At 47.1% G+C, this 20,244-nt stretch overlaps 1 protein-coding gene across 2 annotated transcripts in view; it reads left to right on the forward strand.

Annotated features, from left to right (window-relative positions):
• Window positions 1-19,086, forward strand: part of GABRA3 (gamma-aminobutyric acid type A receptor alpha3 subunit) — a 62,044-nt gene extending 42,958 nt beyond the window's left edge. For both annotated transcript variants that reach the window (XM_420268.6, XM_004940729.5), the window contains exons 7-10: window positions 1,183-1,326; window positions 2,476-2,628; window positions 4,852-5,063; window positions 12,778-19,086. In XM_420268.6, the coding sequence (XP_420268.4) occupies window positions 1,183-1,326; window positions 2,476-2,628; window positions 4,852-5,063; window positions 12,778-13,107 (839 nt within the window). In that variant the 3' untranslated portion in view covers window positions 13,108-19,086. The remainder of the gene's footprint in view (window positions 1-1,182; window positions 1,327-2,475; window positions 2,629-4,851; window positions 5,064-12,777) is intronic.
• Window positions 19,087-20,244: the final 1,158 nt, after the last annotated feature.

The raw sequence follows: 20,244 nt of genomic DNA on the forward strand, positions 1-20,244 counted from the left end.
TTCCTGTTGGATATTAGGGAACATTTCCTCTCTGAGAGAGCGGTGAGGCAGTGGCACAGGCTGCCTGGGGAGGTGGGGGAGTCACCATCCCTGGAGGTGTTCAAGAACTGTGTGGTTGTGGCATGGAGGGACTTAGTGGGCATGTGGGGATGGGTTGACAGTTGGACTTGTTGAACTTAGTGGTGTTTTCAAGCCATTTTGATTCTGTGATCTGTTTACCTAAGGATACAATCAACAACAAAACAGGAGTTGAGAAATTTCCACAGTAGGCTTGACATGACCCCAGGCTGAGATGTCTTAATACAAGAAGCTGGTGGTAAAAATGAATGAAAAACTTCTTGTTGAAGCATTTTGCAGATAGTCAACTTTGTTCTTGCCAAGAGCAGTACTGCAAAGTGGTTCTGGAGAGAAAGTTTGAGCTTTATGAAGTGTCATAGAACCTGGTAGCATGTGATGTAAATTCACTTCTAGATACTGTAGGACTTGCAACATTGAGAGTGTGGGGGTTTTGTTGGGAAAGGGAGCAGCTGTGGGGACAAACAGGCTTTTGGACAGAAAAGCTCATGAAGGCCATGACGACCATGTTGGTTTTAGAGAAGTGCTGGGCAAGCTGGATGGAGAGAGGAGCTCACAGAGCCCTGGAAGGTTGCCCTGGCTCTGAGCCCAGTACTGCCCCTTACAGCAGTCCAGCAGCCCTTGCAGGCTGTCTCTGTGGCAATGTGATGGCAAGCGCTGCTCAGCAGTGCCCTCCCTCACTGCCAGGAGGGCTGCCTGCATTCTGGCAAGCACAGGATCGTGCAGTGGAAAAAGCAGATTGGTGGAAGGGCACACCACCTCCAGAGCTGTGAGGCTTGGAGAGAGTTTCTCCTGAAGGTAAATACTTTCAGTTTTTGCTTTTAATTGAAGAAACAAAAAAATGAACCCTATCTGTGTGTAAGCTGTCTTCACAGCCACTCTCAGCAGTCTGTCCCAGTCTTTGTCAAGTCACGGTGGGGCTTTCCCAAAGCAGTAGCTCCCTTTGGCTCATTTGATTAGCAGCTGCTGAACTGCTTTGGTCTCTGGCCATGCTTGGCTGTGTTCAGCCATGTGGCTCTGAGGAATGCATAGCAAGGATTAGTTTGGCCACGGGCTAATTTTGGTGTATTTTAGGTGCATGAGCTCATTCTTCTTTTTCCTCCACAGATGCCTACACAAAGACAGAGGTAATCTACACCTGGACCCTGGGGAAGGATAAATCAGTGGAAGTTGCAAAGGGCGGATCTCGCCTGAACCAATATGACCTGCTGGGCCATGTCGTTGGGACAGAGATGGTTCGATCCAGCACAGGTACTTGTGGGACCATGATAAGATGCACAGGTTGACGACACTGTAAGGCAAGATGGACCCATGGGCTTTGAATGCCACAAGTTGGCAGAATGATAGTGGTAGTACCTGCAGGCTGCAAGCACCATGGTGCTGTTGGAGTATGCAGCTGGGGACATCTGGGGCAGTCACTATGAGGTAGTGACTGTTTAGCTTTTAGTGTTTTCACCCATACCCTCTAGAAATGATGTGTTGTGTGGCAAAGTTGCCCCATTTTGCCCAGCTAGTCATTGGTACTGCGGGTTCATTCGTCTTGGATCCTTTTTCAGCGCCTCAGGAGAGCACTGCAGGCAGGGGAGGCAAGTGGAACATGATGATGTGTGATTTTCACTGCATCTGCTTACACAAATATTATCATAGCTAATAGAAGATTCTCCCAAACAATTGCTTCCTCTGATTAATGACGAATATTAATCATCTTTCTCTCCCATCTGCTCCTCCTCCCTTTCCCTCTGAATTCAGGTACCGATAGCTTCTGTTATCTCATGTGTTTCTCTCATTTCTCCCATTTTATTTTCTGTGCTCTTTTTTTTTTTTTCTTCTGCTGTATGCACCAGTAGTTCTCTCATTTGAGGATATTTCCTCTCTGGTGCACTTGATTTTAATAGTGTCTGTCTGTAACAACTCATATCACCTCCCTTGGGGAAATGTAGGGAGTCCAGGGGACTAAATGTCATCATATCTGGCCCATCTCTCTACTTAAGTTGTAGTAAAATGTACAGATGAATAACCTGAAATGGCAAGAAAGCTGCTAAAGGCTCTTGTGTGTAATGACTTAGCAGAGCCATACACACAACAAAAAGGCACAATAATCCAGCAAAATATCCAAAGCTTTGGTGCATTTCTTTGAGAGGATGAATAGGGCACTGAAGGAAAATAGAGACAGCTGCTCTTTTGGTCTACATCCCAGACCCTGAACCACAGAACTTGCCCTATTTTTTGCGATTATTTAAGTGAGGAAAAGCAGAATATTTTCAGGCTTGTCACAGAAAACCTAAGAGTTTGCAGGTTCACTCAACACAGACCTTTATTGCTTTGGAGATGGGTTAGTGCTCAGTTGGCCCATCCTGGAACACTCAGTGGATCTGTGCTTCTAACTGGTTGTGTCCCTAGGGGAGTACGTTGTCATGACCACGCACTTTCACCTCAAGAGGAAGATCGGGTACTTTGTCATCCAGACCTACCTGCCCTGCATCATGACCGTAATCCTGTCCCAGGTCTCCTTCTGGCTGAACAGGGAGTCCGTCCCCGCCAGAACAGTTTTTGGTGAGTCTGTGAGCATGGGGGTCCCCAGACAGACTGGAGAGAAAGGCAAATGATGGGAAATTAGCCCTTTGTCTAGATTCATAGGGCAGAACATTTTGGTACATGCAATGGACTATGTGCCTGCACTATCCCTTTGGCAGGTGGACAAGTTCGGTGCCCTTTGGAGCCAGCTTCCCTTGCCCGAGTGACCTGGGGGTTTGCAGGGTGTTGACCCAGGCTGATGGGGTTGGTGGCATCTGTGGTTCAAATACCAGTGTCCACACCCACAGAGAGGAGACAAGATGAGGCAGTGTATAAGCTGCTGCCTTCCAGGGAGTTTCTGTCTTGGGACCCCAGTGTATGGTTTCTCCTTCCATGGGATGCCTTATTAATTATTAATACATAGCAGGCAGAAAAAGACAAATTATCAAGAATCCCAATTTCCAGCACACATTGGTTGCCACGAGTTGAGTCAGCATGTCCTGCTTGGAGCAGGTCTCAGAGGGGGAAAAGAGCTCCAGGGGGTGGCTGAGAAACAAGAAAGGAGGGACCAGCCATCAGAGCTAGTCTTCTCCAATCTCCAACTCACTGGCACTGATGAAGCTGATGTCCATTTCTCAGAATAGCTCTCAGTGTCCTCCTAGTGCTTCTTCCACTAAATCACTGTAAAAATACCCCTATCCGTGTTTTTGCTACAAGCCAACTCATAAATATTAACAGTAATCGAGGTATTGATCATCTAATTATATGTGTCTGCTTATCTATATTGGCTTTTGAGTTGAGGAGAGGATAGATACATGGGGAGGCATTTAATTCACTACCTTTGAAGTTGCTAATGTGCCCCTGGTCAGACCTCTGTGTAACAGGCTCCTGAGCTGAGGCAGTATAACTGCATGGTAAATATATTATTTTCTTCAACTGGTTTCAGATTCCCTCTCTGAGGCAAAGTCTCAGGCACTGCACTTACATTAATAGCTTTCACAAATATATAACAGAACTGCTCTGTGCTTTTCTGCCAAGACCTCAAGTTCAGGATTTACACCTCATGCACACAAACCCCCTTGCCATACCCCACTGTCAGGGGGCAGGCAGAGCCCTGGTGCTGGAAAACCATCCCAGGCATCTGTCGTGATACCTTGGTCTGCTGATGCCAAAAGGAGTATTTCCTGGAAATAACAGTGCCCTGCAGATACAGCCTAACAGACCATACTGCACAGAAATCACCAAGCAGAGAGGGTGTATATCTTACCACTAGCTCATCTTTTTGATTAAGACAGAAAGTGGTGTGGTTGCCGACATCTCAAAGCTCAGATATCACAAGGAAAACAGGACCAGTGCCTGCATGAAGAGATGTACCGATGAGCTCTTCCCACTCACCTACCTGTGAACCATTTGCAGTTTCCCCCTCCAGAACCCCCCCCCAGACACCCCACCTGTCTGTGGTGGTGCCCCCTTGTGGGCTCCCACATCTGCACCAGCTTGGGGGTGTCTCTGCTCTCCCAGTGCCTGGGGCAAGACCTTCTCTGAGGATATTTGATTCCCTGTTATGTTATCCTGATATTTGCAATTAGAAAGGTTTTCTCAAGTAGCAACTAGGATTCAGCAGGAAAGAGCTGATTGAAAAATTAAAAGCTACCTTTGTGAAAAATGTCTTAGCTCCCAAATTGCTTTGCTTTGCTATTAAGAAAATAATGAGAGTTCCAATTGTTTATTCTTTTTTTCTTCCTCTCTGAAAATATTGCCAACAATATTACTGAAACTCTTCAATTACCAGGAGTATAGCTTAAGGGAAGTGAAATTTAGTCAATATTTTTATAATGTTTTTAATGCATTTTTAATTGAAAAGCATATTATTGGGGAAAATGGATAGCAATGGTTGCTTGCTTTAATGAAAAAAGCTTTAAAAGGCATTTTGCTGCAGATCATTTTATAAGATGAATCCTAGTGACTCTCATTCTGGCATCTTGGGCCACTGATGCATGCCTGGCCATGTAGGCAGGACCTGGAGTCCCACTGTCCATCCAGTTGGGCTCCTGCCCACAGTTCTTGTCTTTGTCCGTGTGTGCGGTGAACAGAATCTCCCCCTTTCTGTAGGGACAACATATCTGTGGGCCATGTTAGTGTAACCTATGACAAGTTTTCTTGCTGACTTTCCTAGGAGGGGCAGAGGACAAGCATGACAGGGATGGATGAGTGCAAGTGCATGGTCTGACAGCATCCTTGTCTTCTGCTGTGTTTCCATAGGTGTCACCACTGTGCTCACCATGACCACACTAAGCATCAGCGCAAGAAACTCGTTACCTAAAGTGGCGTACGCGACGGCCATGGACTGGTTCATAGCCGTCTGTTATGCCTTTGTGTTTTCTGCGCTGATTGAATTTGCCACTGTCAACTACTTCACCAAGCGCAGCTGGGCTTGGGATGGCAAGAAGGTGCTGGAGGCCCAGGAGATGAAGGTGAGCCCCGTGGCCAAGGCCGGGGTGGAGTGACAGAAGAAACGCTGCACAAGAGAACTGCGCTGGGACCAGGAGTGGGTAGCATGCAGCCCCATAGCACTTCAGGAGGCTGGGTGTTACTTACTGGGGTTCCCAGTTCAGGTCTTGACTGGAGCGGTTCTTGAGGGATGATGGAGGAGGGCTGGTCATTGTGCTTAGATGGAGAAAAACACTCAGATCAACCTGCTCGCTTTTCCCTCTGTCCTTCTGCATGACCATTTGCTGGGGAAAAGGAAATGCATGCATGTTGTGGTCTTGCTCCACTGGTGATCTCCTTTCTCCGTCTCTCTCTATCCCATAAATACTCCACTGTATGTTGCCTGCATGCTGCATGAACACAAATACACCACGGGATACCAACCTTCCTGTGTCCCTGCAGCAGGTACCCCTCGCTGTAGGTCTCCCTCCGCATGGACAAGCATGGTGCAGCAGTGGGGAGCTCCTAGCACTCATGTTATTGACCACAGCTGCTGCTTTGTAAGCTTGGGCAAAGAGGGTGGGAGGGAAGCAAGCAATTGGAAACAGCAACTGGCAGCAAATTAGTGCCTGGCATCACCCACGTTTTCCCTTCAGCCTCTCTGGTAGCATCCTTCCTGACAGCCATCACCATTCCTGCTCGATCCCCCTCCCTCCTAACTGACTTAATCTCAGCTGTGCAGAGAAATCACTTACTATAGCATGCTGCTCCTTGCTTGTATTTATTGAATCAATTTGAAAATCACATTTCTCCTTGTTCTTGGCTCTGGAGCCTCTATATTTTTCTCCTTTGCATTTTAATGTGTTGTTTATAATTGTGGGGCTCTACCTGGCAGAATTGCAGTAACTTTTAGGAGGACAACAGTCAGTCTTCTCTCTGGTATGGAGGTCACAGCAAGAGGACAGAGGCCTTATGGAGAACTACAGCCATCACTGGGTGCTGCATGCCTCTGTCTTGTATTTCTTGGACTCTCTGCATTTGCTTTTGCAGCTGTGGTCTGAGCACCAGACTCGTGGCAGAAAGGCTCCAGAGGAGGCCTGCTGGTGGTCTTCCACCTCCATCATGTACAGTAACTGGGTCTCTAGAGGTGGGAGGAACTTCTCTCATGGATAAGAGGAACTTTTCTGGGGTCATTGGCACAAAGAAAGAATCAGAGCAGGTCCTCAAAGCAACTTGTGCCCCTTTCAGTGCAGTCAGGATTCACACAGATGTGGGCAATTGTGTGAAGTGAGCACAGTCAAAAAAGCAGCAAGGGCTCCAAAGGTTTTGATTCATCATAAAAGTGGCACTCTCCTCTATTTATTTATTGACCTGATACTGCGAAAGTAATCATGCTGAAACAATAGGGTAAAAGTGTTTGCACATATGGTAATTGAACAAGAAAACAGTGCAGGACCAGAAATGTTTCAGAGGGAGCACTCCTTGTGAGAGTTTGCTGTCAGATGAAGAATCAGGAAGGGCTCCAAATCTATAGATGCTTTTTCAAGCCAACCCTGTTCCTTACCTGATCCAAAGTCAGACAGCTCACCCACTCCTGGTCTCTGCAGCTCAGAAGCTCTGACTGCCCCATCTCTCCATCACAATTTTATATGTGCTACAAATAGTCACATCTGAAAGCACCCCTTGGAGGAGAATTCCCTGACCAGCTGTGGACTTTCAGAGAGCTTGTGAATATGATGTGTCACCATATTTGCTTTCATCTTTATTCTACTGAATATTTCCAAGCAGTGAATTTGCTACAGAATGGAGGTGCCTTATTGGCTCAGCTCCAGCCTTTAATTAGCTCTTCTTGAAACAATTAACAAGCCAGGTGGTTGAAACCTCAAAATAAAGAGGAGGCAAAAGAATAACTATTGGCGTTTTTAAGCATTGGTACGAGGAGTAAAACTGCCAGTGACAAGCCCACGCTGAGTTCTGGTCTCTGGAGAGCCTTCCCCCAGCCAAAGAAAGTGTTCTTCATTGATGGGATGGCAAGGATCCTCACTCAGGCCATGTTTGATTGTTTCCTTGCATGGATGTGAGCAAAATCAATAGGCGTCAACCCTGCCCTCACCTCAAATGCAGGCACAGCAGCAATGCTTCCCTTCTGATTTAAAATAAGTCACTGCCTTGCAAAAGCTGCTGGTTGCTGACAGGTGCTCCAGCATGTCCAGGTTCTCAGGGCTCATCCTATTCTTTCTTTCTCCCTTTCTTCCATTCCATCAATTTAGAGGGATAAATCTGTGCAGAAAAGCAAGTTTTTTTGGGGTATAATGTAATAATGGACTGATCTTGTAAGTCGCTGATCTCTGCATCATAAATGATCATGTTGTTGCTACAACCACAGCTGGGTTTCGGTTCTGGCAGGGAGCTACTCTGCACACACTCGGCAGTCCTTCTCTAATGCAAGTCAAACAGATATCACCATAGATCTCACAAAAAATTTCCTTTAATGCACACTCTAATATGATTTGACTAATGCTTCTTGGGCCCAAATATCTTCCGAGCTTTTCCTGTCGTCTGCTACTACTTTTTCATTGTAGATGATTTCCTGTTTTTTTGTGTGGCATAGCGGCTTCAACCAACCTAGAGGTGCCAATTGAACTGGAAAGAGTATTTGAATCCAACGCAGAAAACTTTTTAGTAGAGATGAATTTTAAGAAAACATCACCAAGAGGAAGGTAGAAAATGATAGTGGTTGGGGAGAAGTGAGAGGCCAAAGAGATTGGCTCCAGTAGTCAGTGAAACTCCCTATCTCCAGCATCCTTAAAGAATCTCTCTACAAGGACCTACTTCAGGACAGAGGGACTGTGTATGAGGCCCTGCTGCACTTCATCCATCTCAGCCATGGGGTTGACCGTCTTTGGAGCCAACAAGGTCACTTCTCAGGAAGCTGACATTGGGAATCTGGAGGGGCAACCGTTTATGGTGATTTCTCCATTGGAAACTCATGAACTCTGTCATCTCTTCCTCATGTTGGAGCATACTTGGAAGACAGTAACCTAAACCCATTTCCACTGGCAATGTCACAGCTGTGCATAAAGTCCATTTTAGCGCTGTATCTGTGCACAACTCTGCACTGATGCTTGGTGGAAAGACACTATAAAAACAATCAGCTGCACTCCAACACATGAGAACAAATAAGGACACACTTCAAATGAAGGCAGGCTTTTTGTCCAATCTACCCTTCAGCAATTCTGAAGTTTGCCCCTTGACCATGGTCATCTGAGAATCATTATTTTCTCCTTTGTTTCTTCCTACCCATGGCATCTTTGTTTCAGTTCCCTCCTTGCAATGGAGAGGATCTAGAACAAAACTTCATAGGCCTCCATCTTCAACCAATTTATAGACTCACAGAGTGGTTCAGGCCCATCTCTCTTTTTTTTTTTTCCTGCTTCACTATGATAAATATGTTTTTGATGGGACTTTTTCCCTTGCTCTACAGCCCATGTCTCCTTTGTCCTACTGCATTCGTACTGCAAGTGATTCATGTTTTCAGCATCTTCACTAGACTCCATGCATCATTCTTCCACACCGTTTCACCCTCTTTCTCAGCACTATCCACATGGCATATTGGGCTGACCCAACTTCTGAGCTTTTGTCTGCAGATCCAGAGATCATAAAATCATCAGTCAGTCACATGCAAGCAGAATGAAGACAAGATGGGAGGGGTGAGTGATGCACCACAAATACCGTGTTCAGTTTTAGGCCTCTCACTACAAGAAAGTTGCTGAATTGCTGAAATGCGTTCAGAGAAGAGCAGTGAAGCTGCTGAAGGGACTGGAAGACAAGATGTTTGAGAAGTGGCTGAAGGAACTGGGGTTGTTTAGTCTGCAGAAAAGGAGATTGAGAGGAATCCTCACTGCTTTTTCTAATTAGCTGAAAAGGAGGTTGTAGTGAGGTGAGTGTCGATCTCTTTTCTCAGGTGACAAGTGCTAGAATGCAAGGAAACATCCTCAAGTTGCACCAGGGGAAGTTTAGATTGCGTGTCAGGAAGCATTTCTTAAGGGAAAGAGTGGTTAGACATAAAATAGGCTGCCCAGGGCAGTGGTGGTGTCACCATCACTGAATGTATTTAGGAGATGTGCGGATGTGGTGCTTAGGGACATGGCTTAGCTGTGGACTCGGAGTGGAAGGCTGATGGTTAGACTTGATGATCGTAAGGGTCTTTTCCAATGTAAATAATACTGTGATGCCAGGGGTCACACCAGCAGGTGACAGTATCCTGACTTCAACACAGACTGTTTGTTAGTGCAATATTGCACTGCCACAAGCACTTGGCTCTTCTCAGTCTGTGGACACCTCAGTGTAAAACACCTCATTCCTCAGACACAATTAAGGTTCTGGCACACTCCAGAGAGCAGCTATGGCTGGCATGAGGAAGGGGTGCCGTGTTTGCTGGAACATCAACTGCAGTTACTGGGCTTTGAATTATTGAGTACAAATATGCCCCAGACTGGAGCTAGTTGGAGGCATTAAGGTGACTCTTCTCTGAAATAGCAAGAGGCACATACACTGCATTTCTCCAGTACAATCCATGACGCAGAAGTGATGGCGACTCTCAGTGTCCCGTCAGGGGGAGAATGCTTCCAACCCAAACTTCTATCCAGGGAGCAGCTGCAGAGTGCTAAGTCTCCAACAGGTCATCAGCAGAACCAGTAATTCCCACAATTGCAGGGGTTTAGCTTTTAGCTCTTCAATAGAGGGCCTGGGAGACAAGAATATTTGACAGAAATGCCATTGTACTCCAGCGTGTGTGTTTGTGGAAGAACTTGTCAGACTACAGTATCCAGGGAACATGTTTATCTTTAGACCAGGTTTCACAGCTTTTCCCTCAAGACAGCAGCTCAGAAAGATTTGGCCTCCCAGAGCCCAAACTGGGCCACACAATCAGGAATAGCTTTTCAGCATAGATGTTTTAACTAGGGCAAGTTTTCAAATGCAAATGTGGGGTTTCCTCCTGTTTTTCTGTTCTCCTTCTGTTCCAGTCCAACACGGAACTCCTCATGGATAAGTCTGCAGGGGGAAAGCAGAGGGCTACTTTGCAGCTGATAAGCACATTTTGCTTTGTTTAATTATCTGAATCTTGCCTGAAACACTTACTTACAACATGCAATCTAGTGACTTCAGGCTGAACCGTTCCTTCTGATATCTCAGGAGCCTGTTTTCTCACGTGTGCCTTGATGGGAAGCTGGTGCCCTGGAGGTTTAGCAAAGGCTTCCCAGGCTCCCAGCTCTGTCCAGGGCAGAAGATACCTGTGGACAACTGGACAAAGTCACTCTAGAAGTTCTGGGGCAGAAAAGCTTGCCAGGCTGAGGATGTCATGTCATTTACAGACATCTTATTCATGTAACGTGGCTGATTAGTACTCAGATAATCACAGTGCACTTCAAATTACATTCTGCAAACAAGTGTTTTTCATTTCATTACTGATTATTAATTATTGTATTACCTCCAGTAGCTATGTTAATAACTAATCGTACGAAAACATAGTTGAATGTTTTAGAAAGTAGAACATCTTTTGTCCTTTATTCGCTTCTTGTCAGCTCTTTAGCAGGAAAAGTTCACCTCCTGTACAGAGGGTAAAGGCTGACGTGGTTCCAACAATTGCAGAAACCAGTCACTCAATTAATCATTAAAGATCATAACAACCTCTTCCACATTATCCGTAAAGGGGTATGAATATGGTCTGATCAGTGGTTTAGTCTGATCTGGACTCTAAAGACCTCGTTCTAACAGCAGGTTAATTTCTGTAATTGCTGTAATTACTGTGAGGCTGCAGTCTGAGCTACAGTGTTATTGGAGAGGGATTTAAAGATTGCACAGAAGTCTGCTTTTCCTAAGGTAACCAGAAATGTTCCTGGTGGTTGTGGATACATTTACAACAGAAGTGCAGCCTGAAAGCTAAAGCCCTTGGAGCGTCTCTACAGGACGGATGGTCAATCTGGCCTTTCCAGTTTCCAGTGCTACCCAGAGGTACTGCCTGCTACGAGTTCCCAGGCTGGGAGGCCGGGATGAACACATCCTGCTGACTGTTTGCTCTCCCCTTCTCCTGACTGTCACTTTGCGCATGGTTCCCACATGCATACATACAAGACTGTACCAAGCACTTCTGTGGAGTGGCTGGATGAGCCTAATCTTGTGTTCCAGTTGTTCTTGAATAGAAGATGGGATCCAAAGTCACACTTTGTTCTGAGTTTAGATTTTAGATTCCCTCTATGAGTCATTGCTGTGTCTAGCTCTGACTCTGGGTGTCATTACAGTGGACACCACATGGATGCACAGAGGTGCTGGGATGTGTAGGATGTCTGATGTCTGCACATGAACAGATTTCATTCAGTGGGCTTTTCCCAATAGATTTGAATTGCTTCATACACTATAGCCTACAGTGCATCTGGTCCCAAGTCCCTGACAGCTACAGAAAGATCCCCAGAGCAGGGGAAACATCCATCATGACTTTCTAGCTCTATCTTCCTGTCCACTCATCTTCATTAACATTGGAACTGTCTGCCTTAAACATTCTCCTTCATCCTTCAACACACCACATCAAACACATAAGTGCATCCTTTCTGTTTCTTACAGAAGCTCTCCACCCTTCAGCACAGACAGCATTGATGTCCCTGCAGCCTGTGGCAGGGCTGTACTTAACTTCCTTGATTTGCAGCAACCCTTAGATATGAAGGCAAGATGAAAGGTTTCCCTCCACTCCTGTAGCATCTGAAATCCTCAAATCCAGGGCTATCGCAAATGCTTTCTGTTGGTTCTGTATCATACCTGGGAGGCCATGCAATGCCCTAAAGAATCCCAGAGGCATTTTGGATATCATCATGTCCTTGTGAAATATTCAGGCCACCAAGGCAGTATAAGATATGGCGTTTTAGTATCATGGTTCAAAAACATTGCAGTGCAGTCAGACACATTATTAAGGCCACTGGCTTTCTGCTAAAGAACAAAACAAAACAAAGAAAAACTACATAAATATAATTGTCAATGGATGTTTCTTCCTCTCACCTGATTCAGGAAACAGACTGGCAAAGCAGAAAATCAAGTTATTCTCCTAGGATGATCACACTGGTTCTCATTCCTTTCTAAAGAGTGCATTCCTGATTCATCTCTCCATGGCTGAACCTTACATGCAACAGAAAACAGAACCCAACTGAGGTAGAAATCAAGGAGTTTGTATATAGTTTGAGCTTGCTTTCACTTCTACTGACCTGGCAATATGCAACATAGACTTGGCAGCACTCAGCCAACCAAAGGGTCACCCATCCTGGGCAGCTCTTGCTGAAGTGCAGCTGCACACAACTTTTCATATCACAGCCCTGATCTAAGGGGCTGCAAGGAGGCTGCAAGCACAACTGTGTGGCTACAGATATAGGACCTGGAGCCAGATCTAGCACCTACCTGCTAGGCCAGGACCTCTTTGCACTCCATGCTTCATGCCAGGCTTACGCAGAACAGCTGATGTAATTGAAGAAGATGTGTTCCAGCACATCCCTCTGCTCCAGCAGCCCTCATGTGGCAGATGTCACACGTTCTGGTCACCTTCTCACCACATTCTCCTTTCCTTCCACAATGCTGCCTTCTCAGCCTCTCACTCCTTGCATCCTTTCCCACCTTCTCATCCAGTCAGGCAGGTGAACTCTGAGGACAAAATGTTCCCCTTGCAGTTCTACAGTCACCTCATCTCTGTTATGTTTTTTGTTCCACCTTCCCTAGAAAAAAGAACCAGTGGCACTAGTGAAGAAAACCAACAACACCTACAACATAGTTGGCACCACATATCCCCTCAACATTGCCAAGGACCCTGGCCTGCCCACCATCTCCAAGAGTGCTGCTGCCACTGCTACTGCCACCAACGTACCCCCCAAGATGCCCCGCTTAGAGGAGAAGCTCCCAGAGAGTAAGAAGACGTACAACAGCGTCAGCAAGGTAGACAAGATGTCCCGCATCGTCTTTCCAGTCCTCTTTGCCATTTTCAACTTAGTCTACTGGGCCACCTACGTAAACCGAGAGTCAGCTATCAAAGGAATGATCCCTAAACAATAAAACCTATCACACAAACCTTCCATCAGTGAGCACCATCCAGGCAGGAATTCTCCAGGGCTTTCTTCTTTTCCTGTTTTGTTTAATTATTATTGTTCATTTGAAATTAATACTGTTATTACTATTAGACCGTTCTTTTATAATGTAAACAAAACTGTGATTTTAATTTAATCCTGTATATGTCTATTTTTGTTTTACTTTGATGATAAAAGGAAAGGAAAAGGATCATAACAAGTTGTGCCTCTGACATCGTGAGTCTGATGTCCCCCATCTGTCCAAGTCACCCTGTGCTTCCATCTCTCCCACTTCCTGCCATCTGCACGATCTGCACAACACTGCCATCCCATGCTCCACTCCACTGGGGACTGCTACTATTGCCTCCCTCCTCCTCTTCTGTGATGGACTGCCCTAGCGTGGTGGATTCTCCTGGTGGCTTGGACTTGAGGACATGGAGGCCTCCAGAGGCAGTCTGCTGGGCTGCTTTTTGGTGCCCAGGGGGTCAGCAGAACCATAGCAAGGGTAGAACAAGGTGGTAGCATCTTATAGGTATCTACAGGGCTTCCTCTTCTCTGTCACCACCAAACCCAGCTGCTGGTTTCCTCCATGTCTCTTCCCAGATGAGAACAGGTGAGAAAGGTCTTGTCCATCGGACATCCTGTATTCTTGGGGCAATTCATGTTAGAGGATGAGATGTTTTCTGCTAGAGAAATAATTTTTCTCAGGGTCAGTCAGCAACTGAAGTCAAGTCTAATGCCTTGGAGAGGATACAGTAGCTTTGAGGCCACATGCATTCAGCCTCAGGACTGGAAGCCATAGAGATCATGATCAAATGGGTGATTTATCACTTTCTCTCTGTCCACTTCCCCTTCTTGGCATCTCCTGTGCTCCCCATTCATCTTCCTTTGGTTATTCAGCAACCTTCAGCAATATCTCACTGTTTGGAGGGGGATTTAGGCATAGAAGCCCATGCCTTTCAGGGGAGACTCACCAACAGGCAGGAGCACAGCCGTGGCATGTCCCATGGTACATTCTTCTCTGATGCACAGCAGCAGCAGTGCTGATTCAGGCCCTTTCCTTCCCTGATGCACCATGAGTCACCGTGCCGTCTGTGGGAGCTGAGGCTGCAGTTGATCCCCAAGAACCTACCTGTCCTTCCCAGTGTAGCTGAGCATCCTCACTACCCAGGGAGAAGAGCAGAAGAGGCCCTTTGAAACAGCAGGGCGATATTGCTGTCCCAGGGAGATGTGTGAGTCAGGTGCCACCCCAGCTCTAATACCTGCAAACTCTTCCAAGATAAGCCCTCTAGTACTTTCTGCTGCCCTTCTGACCAGGCCCTCAACCTGCCCCCAGCACATTTTGGGTCCACGCAGTCTGCCTAGGGACTCAGAACCCCCAGGTTGATGTCTTCAGCGTTGCTTTGAGCCTCTGCACGTAGCTCAGTTCTCCATCTGGTGCATGAGCAGGGCTCACCCCACCTGGAATATCCATGGGGACAGTGCGGGGCAGAGCAGGATGCTTCATCCTGCGGTGTGTGTGGCATTGGTGGTGTCCTGCCTGTCCCTTGCCTCTCGCTGGCTCAACAGCAGTGCACGAGGAGAGGAAATTTGGCTCAGCCCCTGGCACGGCCCATCCATGAGCACATCCCCACCAGCAGACAGCATGGGGTGAGAGACGGCACATTCCCAAAGCAGATGCTGAGGAAACCGCCTCTATCCTCAGCATCCGCACCCCAAGCTGCCCGTGACATTTCTACAGTGCCTTTCATTCCCAAGGGCTGCGAGGAGGGAAAAGCCCCAGCATCAGGTTGGAGGAGTGGAGGGAGGGTGCACCATCCCCAGCTCTTCTGCTGGACAGGGGGCACAGCCATGCTGCTTTCAAGCCACCCGAGCGCTGCCCCACACCCATTGCTCCCCCGGGACCCTCCTGCTCTCCCCATGCCAGCACCATCCCCTCCAGCAGCGAGTGCCACTGCTGCTGCCCTCCATCTCCTGGGCTCCCCGGCAGTCACTGCTGCACGAACTGCCGTGAGGCTCTTTGGTTTGTACTCAGATGTCATTTTCTTAAATAAGCTAGATGAAGTGTATCTCATAAAACATTCATGTCACTATAATACTCAGGCCTAAGTGAATGAAATAGAAACCCTATAAAAAGCAAAACAAACACAATAAAATGGTAACGAAGAGTATATTGTGTTTACTAATGAAATTATGTCAAAGGCAAGCCTAAATTTGGGATCCAGTGACTCAAGTCTCCTCCTTAGTCCCCTCTGCTCGCCCAGGCGTTCCCCAGAATCCCCTCTGCCTGTGGGTGATCCCACCTGGCTCATCACACTGTCAGGTGCACCTTTCCACTTCTTCTCCCCTCCAGCTGCCCGAGGCTCTCATTCCTCCCCAGGATGCTGCCCTCCAGTGCCACCCACCTGCTGGCCTGCCTTCACTCTCCTGACTCTGAAAACTTTGCTCTCTGCTGGGTAAAAGCTCCCTCCCTGGATCAGTGAGAGCACGCCTTGAAAGCCAAGTCTGTTCCCACCACAGGCTGGCACTGGTGCCGAGTCTTCTTGCCAACTGGAAGCAGAAGTACCGGCATCCTTTGGTTAAAGACAACAAACCAAACAGGATTTGTAGTTTGGCTTCCAAGCAGGGAAGCATTTCAGGAAGATAGTTATAAATAAGTGGTTTAGCATCTCCTGCCAGCAGACATCACAGAGAAGATAATGTTCTTTTTTTAAAATCTGTCAGAGGCTCAAATTGGGATGTTTCCCTCCCAGCTAACACGAGGATGCTGATGGGCCCTTTTTCTGCAGAGCTAGCCCAGCACCAGCTACTGGGGTTGGATCCTCGTTGTGGCAGCAGCTAAGGGCTCTGCTTTCATAACTGGGGCTGTGCAGGAATGGACCTGCATACAGCCAGCAATAGTTTGCTCCACAGAAAGCCCGTTGTGCACAGCGGGCTCTGTGTGTCACTTCAGTGCTCCAATGTTTATTGCCTTTTTTGCAAGACCCAAAGCCCTCTGACTTGAGGAGAGTCTCCCAGGAAGGAGCTAGAAGTCCATACAAGTGACCAAAATGATCTGTTATTCTGCACCCCTGCTCTGTAGCCTTAGACGGCGCAGTTCCAACCTGCAGCTACATTCCTCCTGAAAATGGCAGTTGGATGTCTTGTTGTTGGCACCTTGCCTCTCCCCTGCTCTGAAACCACACATAGGCACAATCAGTGTGGTTTTGGGGTGCTCTGTGCTCGGGGAGACAGGGGCTGGCTGGGCTGAGCCATCCAAGCAGGCAGGAGAGGCAGTGCATGCTGTTTGTGGTGCAGGAGGGAGGGGAGAAGTAGTCTCTGGGTGCCACCTGCTATAAAGGGCTGATAGAGATACCCCCATATGACTGCTCTGAAAATGCTTCTTGAACATCACCAAGCAGGACTGTGACACATGAGGCAGCTCTCCTCCACGCACCAACTCAATGTGAGCAAAGACAGTTCCACCACTCCCTAAGCTGCGCCGAAAGTGTTGAGACCAACACATTCATCTTCTCCTGACCTCCACCGGCTTGGTGGCGCTGGTGAGGACCCAGTTCATTCATTGTAGGACCTTGCCAGTATGAGCAGACCCCACGCTTGCTGTTCCCAAACACAAGCCATGTGACCCCTTTGTGCACGCCAGGTGCTTGGGACAGTGGGCAGCCAATACGGGGCCATAGGAAAGGTCCATCGCAGCAGGCCAACCCTTGCTGCAGTCCTCTTCCTTAAACAGCGTGTCTCTCTTGAACCCACCCAATCAAGTGTCTACAGGAGTTTTGCAGCCCTGAGGCAGACATTTCGCTGCCTCCTTGGTGGTGGGGAAGGCTCAGCCAGGGGGAGAGGCATATTCATGAAAATGTAAATGCTCTATTAATGCTGATGTAGGGGAAAAAAACATTGAACAGTTCACTAAGCTTCTCTCTGTATCAAGCAAAACTACCCCAAAGGCATTTTTGGCGAGATGCCACAGCACAGATGGGATTGATGGCTTCAAGGTATAAATATTTACTGTTTGACCTTGTTGTTGTTCAGTCAGCCAAGGTTTTTTTTACATATATATATGTGCGTGTGCGTGTATAGTTATGCTCACAAACTCTTTATAGCTAAAAGTCACACTTCTTTCTCTTTGGGAGGGAAAACTGCCACTTTAAATTGTTTTACTTTATTCTCATTCTCTCTGCTAAATCTTCTGTAAAGAGATTCATCTGTCTCTGCAGATCTTCTGATGGCTTCGGGAGGCAGAGGGAGCGAGGGGAGCAAGGCAGGAGAATCTCTGCACACCCAGCCCCTAATGGAGACATGCTGGCTGAGACCAAGGTCACTGCTGGCAGCACTGCTCAGCACCTTTTGGGAAAACTTAGTGCTGCATGTCACAGTTTCTCTAACACAGCCTTTTTATTCCTGCCCCTGATGCTGGGGTGCCCTCAGGAAGGCAGCATGGCTTTTTTAGCAGATGAATGCCATGAACCTTTAGCTCTCCCACAGCAGCACAACCTGGTTGCATGCAGCTGAGGTGCTGCAGCAAAAGGCTGCAGACTGAGACTGCTTTGGGAGGGAGCACAAAGCCTGGCTGGATCCTTTTTTGTCATGCCCGTGGCCAAAGGAATGCTGCAGGTAAGAGAAGCACCTGAGCTTTTAAGATCCCATCTGCCTAAAGAGGGAAGCCTGGCCCTCAGTTGGCCACGTGAGCCAGGATGCTCTCACTGTCTTCGAAGGCTCTTAGCTCTTCACTGCTGCCTGAAGGTCCCGTCAGCTTGCTAAGCCCATTGGCTCACGTTACACTGCCGGCAGCACTGTTTCCTCTGGAAAGTCTGTCGCTTTCTCCTGTCTTTTTGCAGGGAACCAGCAAACGTAAAGGCAATCATACTGAGTAACTTGATTTTGCAACCACAGAAGTAGTAAGAGTAGAGTTGGGAAACCTGAGTCACTACCAGGTTGCCTTTGCCAGGCTGTCTTTGGAGTGGGAAAGATCCTCTTGGTTGGCACAAGGCAGGTTCTGAGCCCACCAAATCTGGGCAGGTTGCCACAAGTAACCCCACATCAGCTAGAATTTCAGCTAGAGCTCTGGGACACCCAGAGGCCAGTGTCCTCTCTGAAGGTGAGATACCTGCTGCTTATTAGCTGAAGCCTTGGTGTCCGCTGCTAGGAACACTGCATTAGCATCACACTGGGGCAGCCCATTGAAAGAAAGAGCACATCGCAACAAAATGCCAGAGGGTTTGCTCATTTTCACTGCCTCAGGTTGAATCCATGCTCCCGCTATGTCTTCTGATTTGTTTTCCATCTTGTGAGACTGTTTTTCTTCCACTATGAGAAAGAATCTAGCTGGCAGCAGATTAATGCATGACAATCCTGTTATTACAGCTGTAAATAATTAACAACTGGGAAAAAAAACCACCAACATTTTTAAATCTTTTGTTGACTTTCTTTTCTCTATTTACTATCTGGTAGCCACTTTCTTAAGGGATTTCTCATGGAAACTGTGACTTTCCTCTTTCACTCTGTTTTCCCTTTCTTTCCCTCTCTCTCTTTCTCTTTCTGAGGTTTGTGTTTCAAATGCTTTTTGGTGCAATGTTCAATGCCTGTTTGTATTTTTGAACCGTATTTTTCAACCTTTGCTGGAAAAAAAAAAAAAAAGATATTGCCCATTCTAACGAAGCAGGATTTTGAGTCCTGCGGTTTTTTTCAGCTTTTAGCTTTTTCAGCAAGTTAAAGCAACAGAAAAATGTCTCAAAAATTACAGCGAAGTTCTGAAGAGAGGTTAGAAAACGTCAGAAACGAGAGCTGTGTGAATGACGTCAACGGGATGAGTGGATGAGGAGGACTCTTCTGACCACCTACTGACTTCCTGACCTAACAGTAAGGCAGGACGAGACCTTTTCACTGAATGAATTCACTCCGCTTTTTCCACTCTACCCACTCTCTTGAACTCCGATCAAGAAATAAAAATTCATATTTTAAAAAAAAAGCACACCTCTGCACTGTTGGGTTTTTTTTGTTGTTGTTGTTGTTGTTTTCCTAAGGTCTGATTCTCAAAACCAAAGAGAGAAAGTCCTCCGGGCTTCAGGCAGCCTGCGCAGCTGGAGAGTTTGTCCCTGTGATGAGCAGGCAAGTTACCCGAGGAAAAAAACCCAAGTATTCCAGGGGAAAATAAAAGAGCTTGAAAATATGCTATGGCTGCCACTGTACCATTTTTAGAATGCCTTTATTTCCAGTGGCAGGAGAGCAGAGAGCACAATATACATTCAAGGCCAGTTGGCTGGAGAGTTTGGGATCCAACTCAAGGCAGGACAGTGGTGGTGTCATAGGAGGGCAGGGAGGAGACCACCAAGGAGCTGTACTCCTTTCTTGTAGTGTTAGCTATGGACAGACCTTGGTTTTCTAGTAAAGCACTTTGGTATTTCTCCACGTACAACATGAACTGTGCTTTCCACTGCTCTAGGGGCAATTAGAAGATGGCCAAGATGCTGGTTTATGCAGCATACCATGTCTGTTTCTTCAGCTGAAACATACCGTAAAGTGACCCTGATGGGCAGAAGGACACGGAAGGTCCTTAGCCCAAATGTCTCAGGCCACGTGGTGGACTGAACACACGATAAGGAAAAGTGGCGAGCAGTTCAAGCCATGCTACTATACTGCTCAGCTGTTACGACATCCAGCATCACTTTGGTCACTCATGCAGCTTCCAGGTGTGATTTAAGATTTACTGCAGACCAGATACCTTTGCAACAGTGGGTTTTGATTGTGGCTGCTCTGGTTTTAGAGAATTAATAGCAGCTAGCTGACCACGACACGACACTCAGACACTGATGGGATGTCCAGGTGACTGTGCTGTCTGCGAGCAAGGAAGTTTAAGGTGTAGGGAATTCATTTTGGACTTCCAATTCCAATTAGAGTAGGAAATAATTCCAGTGTCATCATTAGTTTTCTGCACCTGAATGAGTGAAACTCTCTCCCCTTTCCCCGAGCACCATCTGGAAGCTGCACCGGGGACTTGCTGGCGGGACAGCATCTCCGAGCATATTGCAACCTTGAACAGGAAAGTTGCACATTTGAATTTGCTGCTTTCAGCTGAATCCTTCTTCTTGCTCAGACTCGGATGACAGAAGAGGCTCGGGAGCGGCGG

Source organism: Gallus gallus, chromosome 4, assembly GCF_016699485.2.
Source record: "Gallus gallus isolate bGalGal1 chromosome 4, bGalGal1.mat.broiler.GRCg7b, whole genome shotgun sequence".
Lineage (NCBI taxonomy): Eukaryota > Metazoa > Chordata > Aves > Galliformes > Phasianidae > Gallus > Gallus gallus.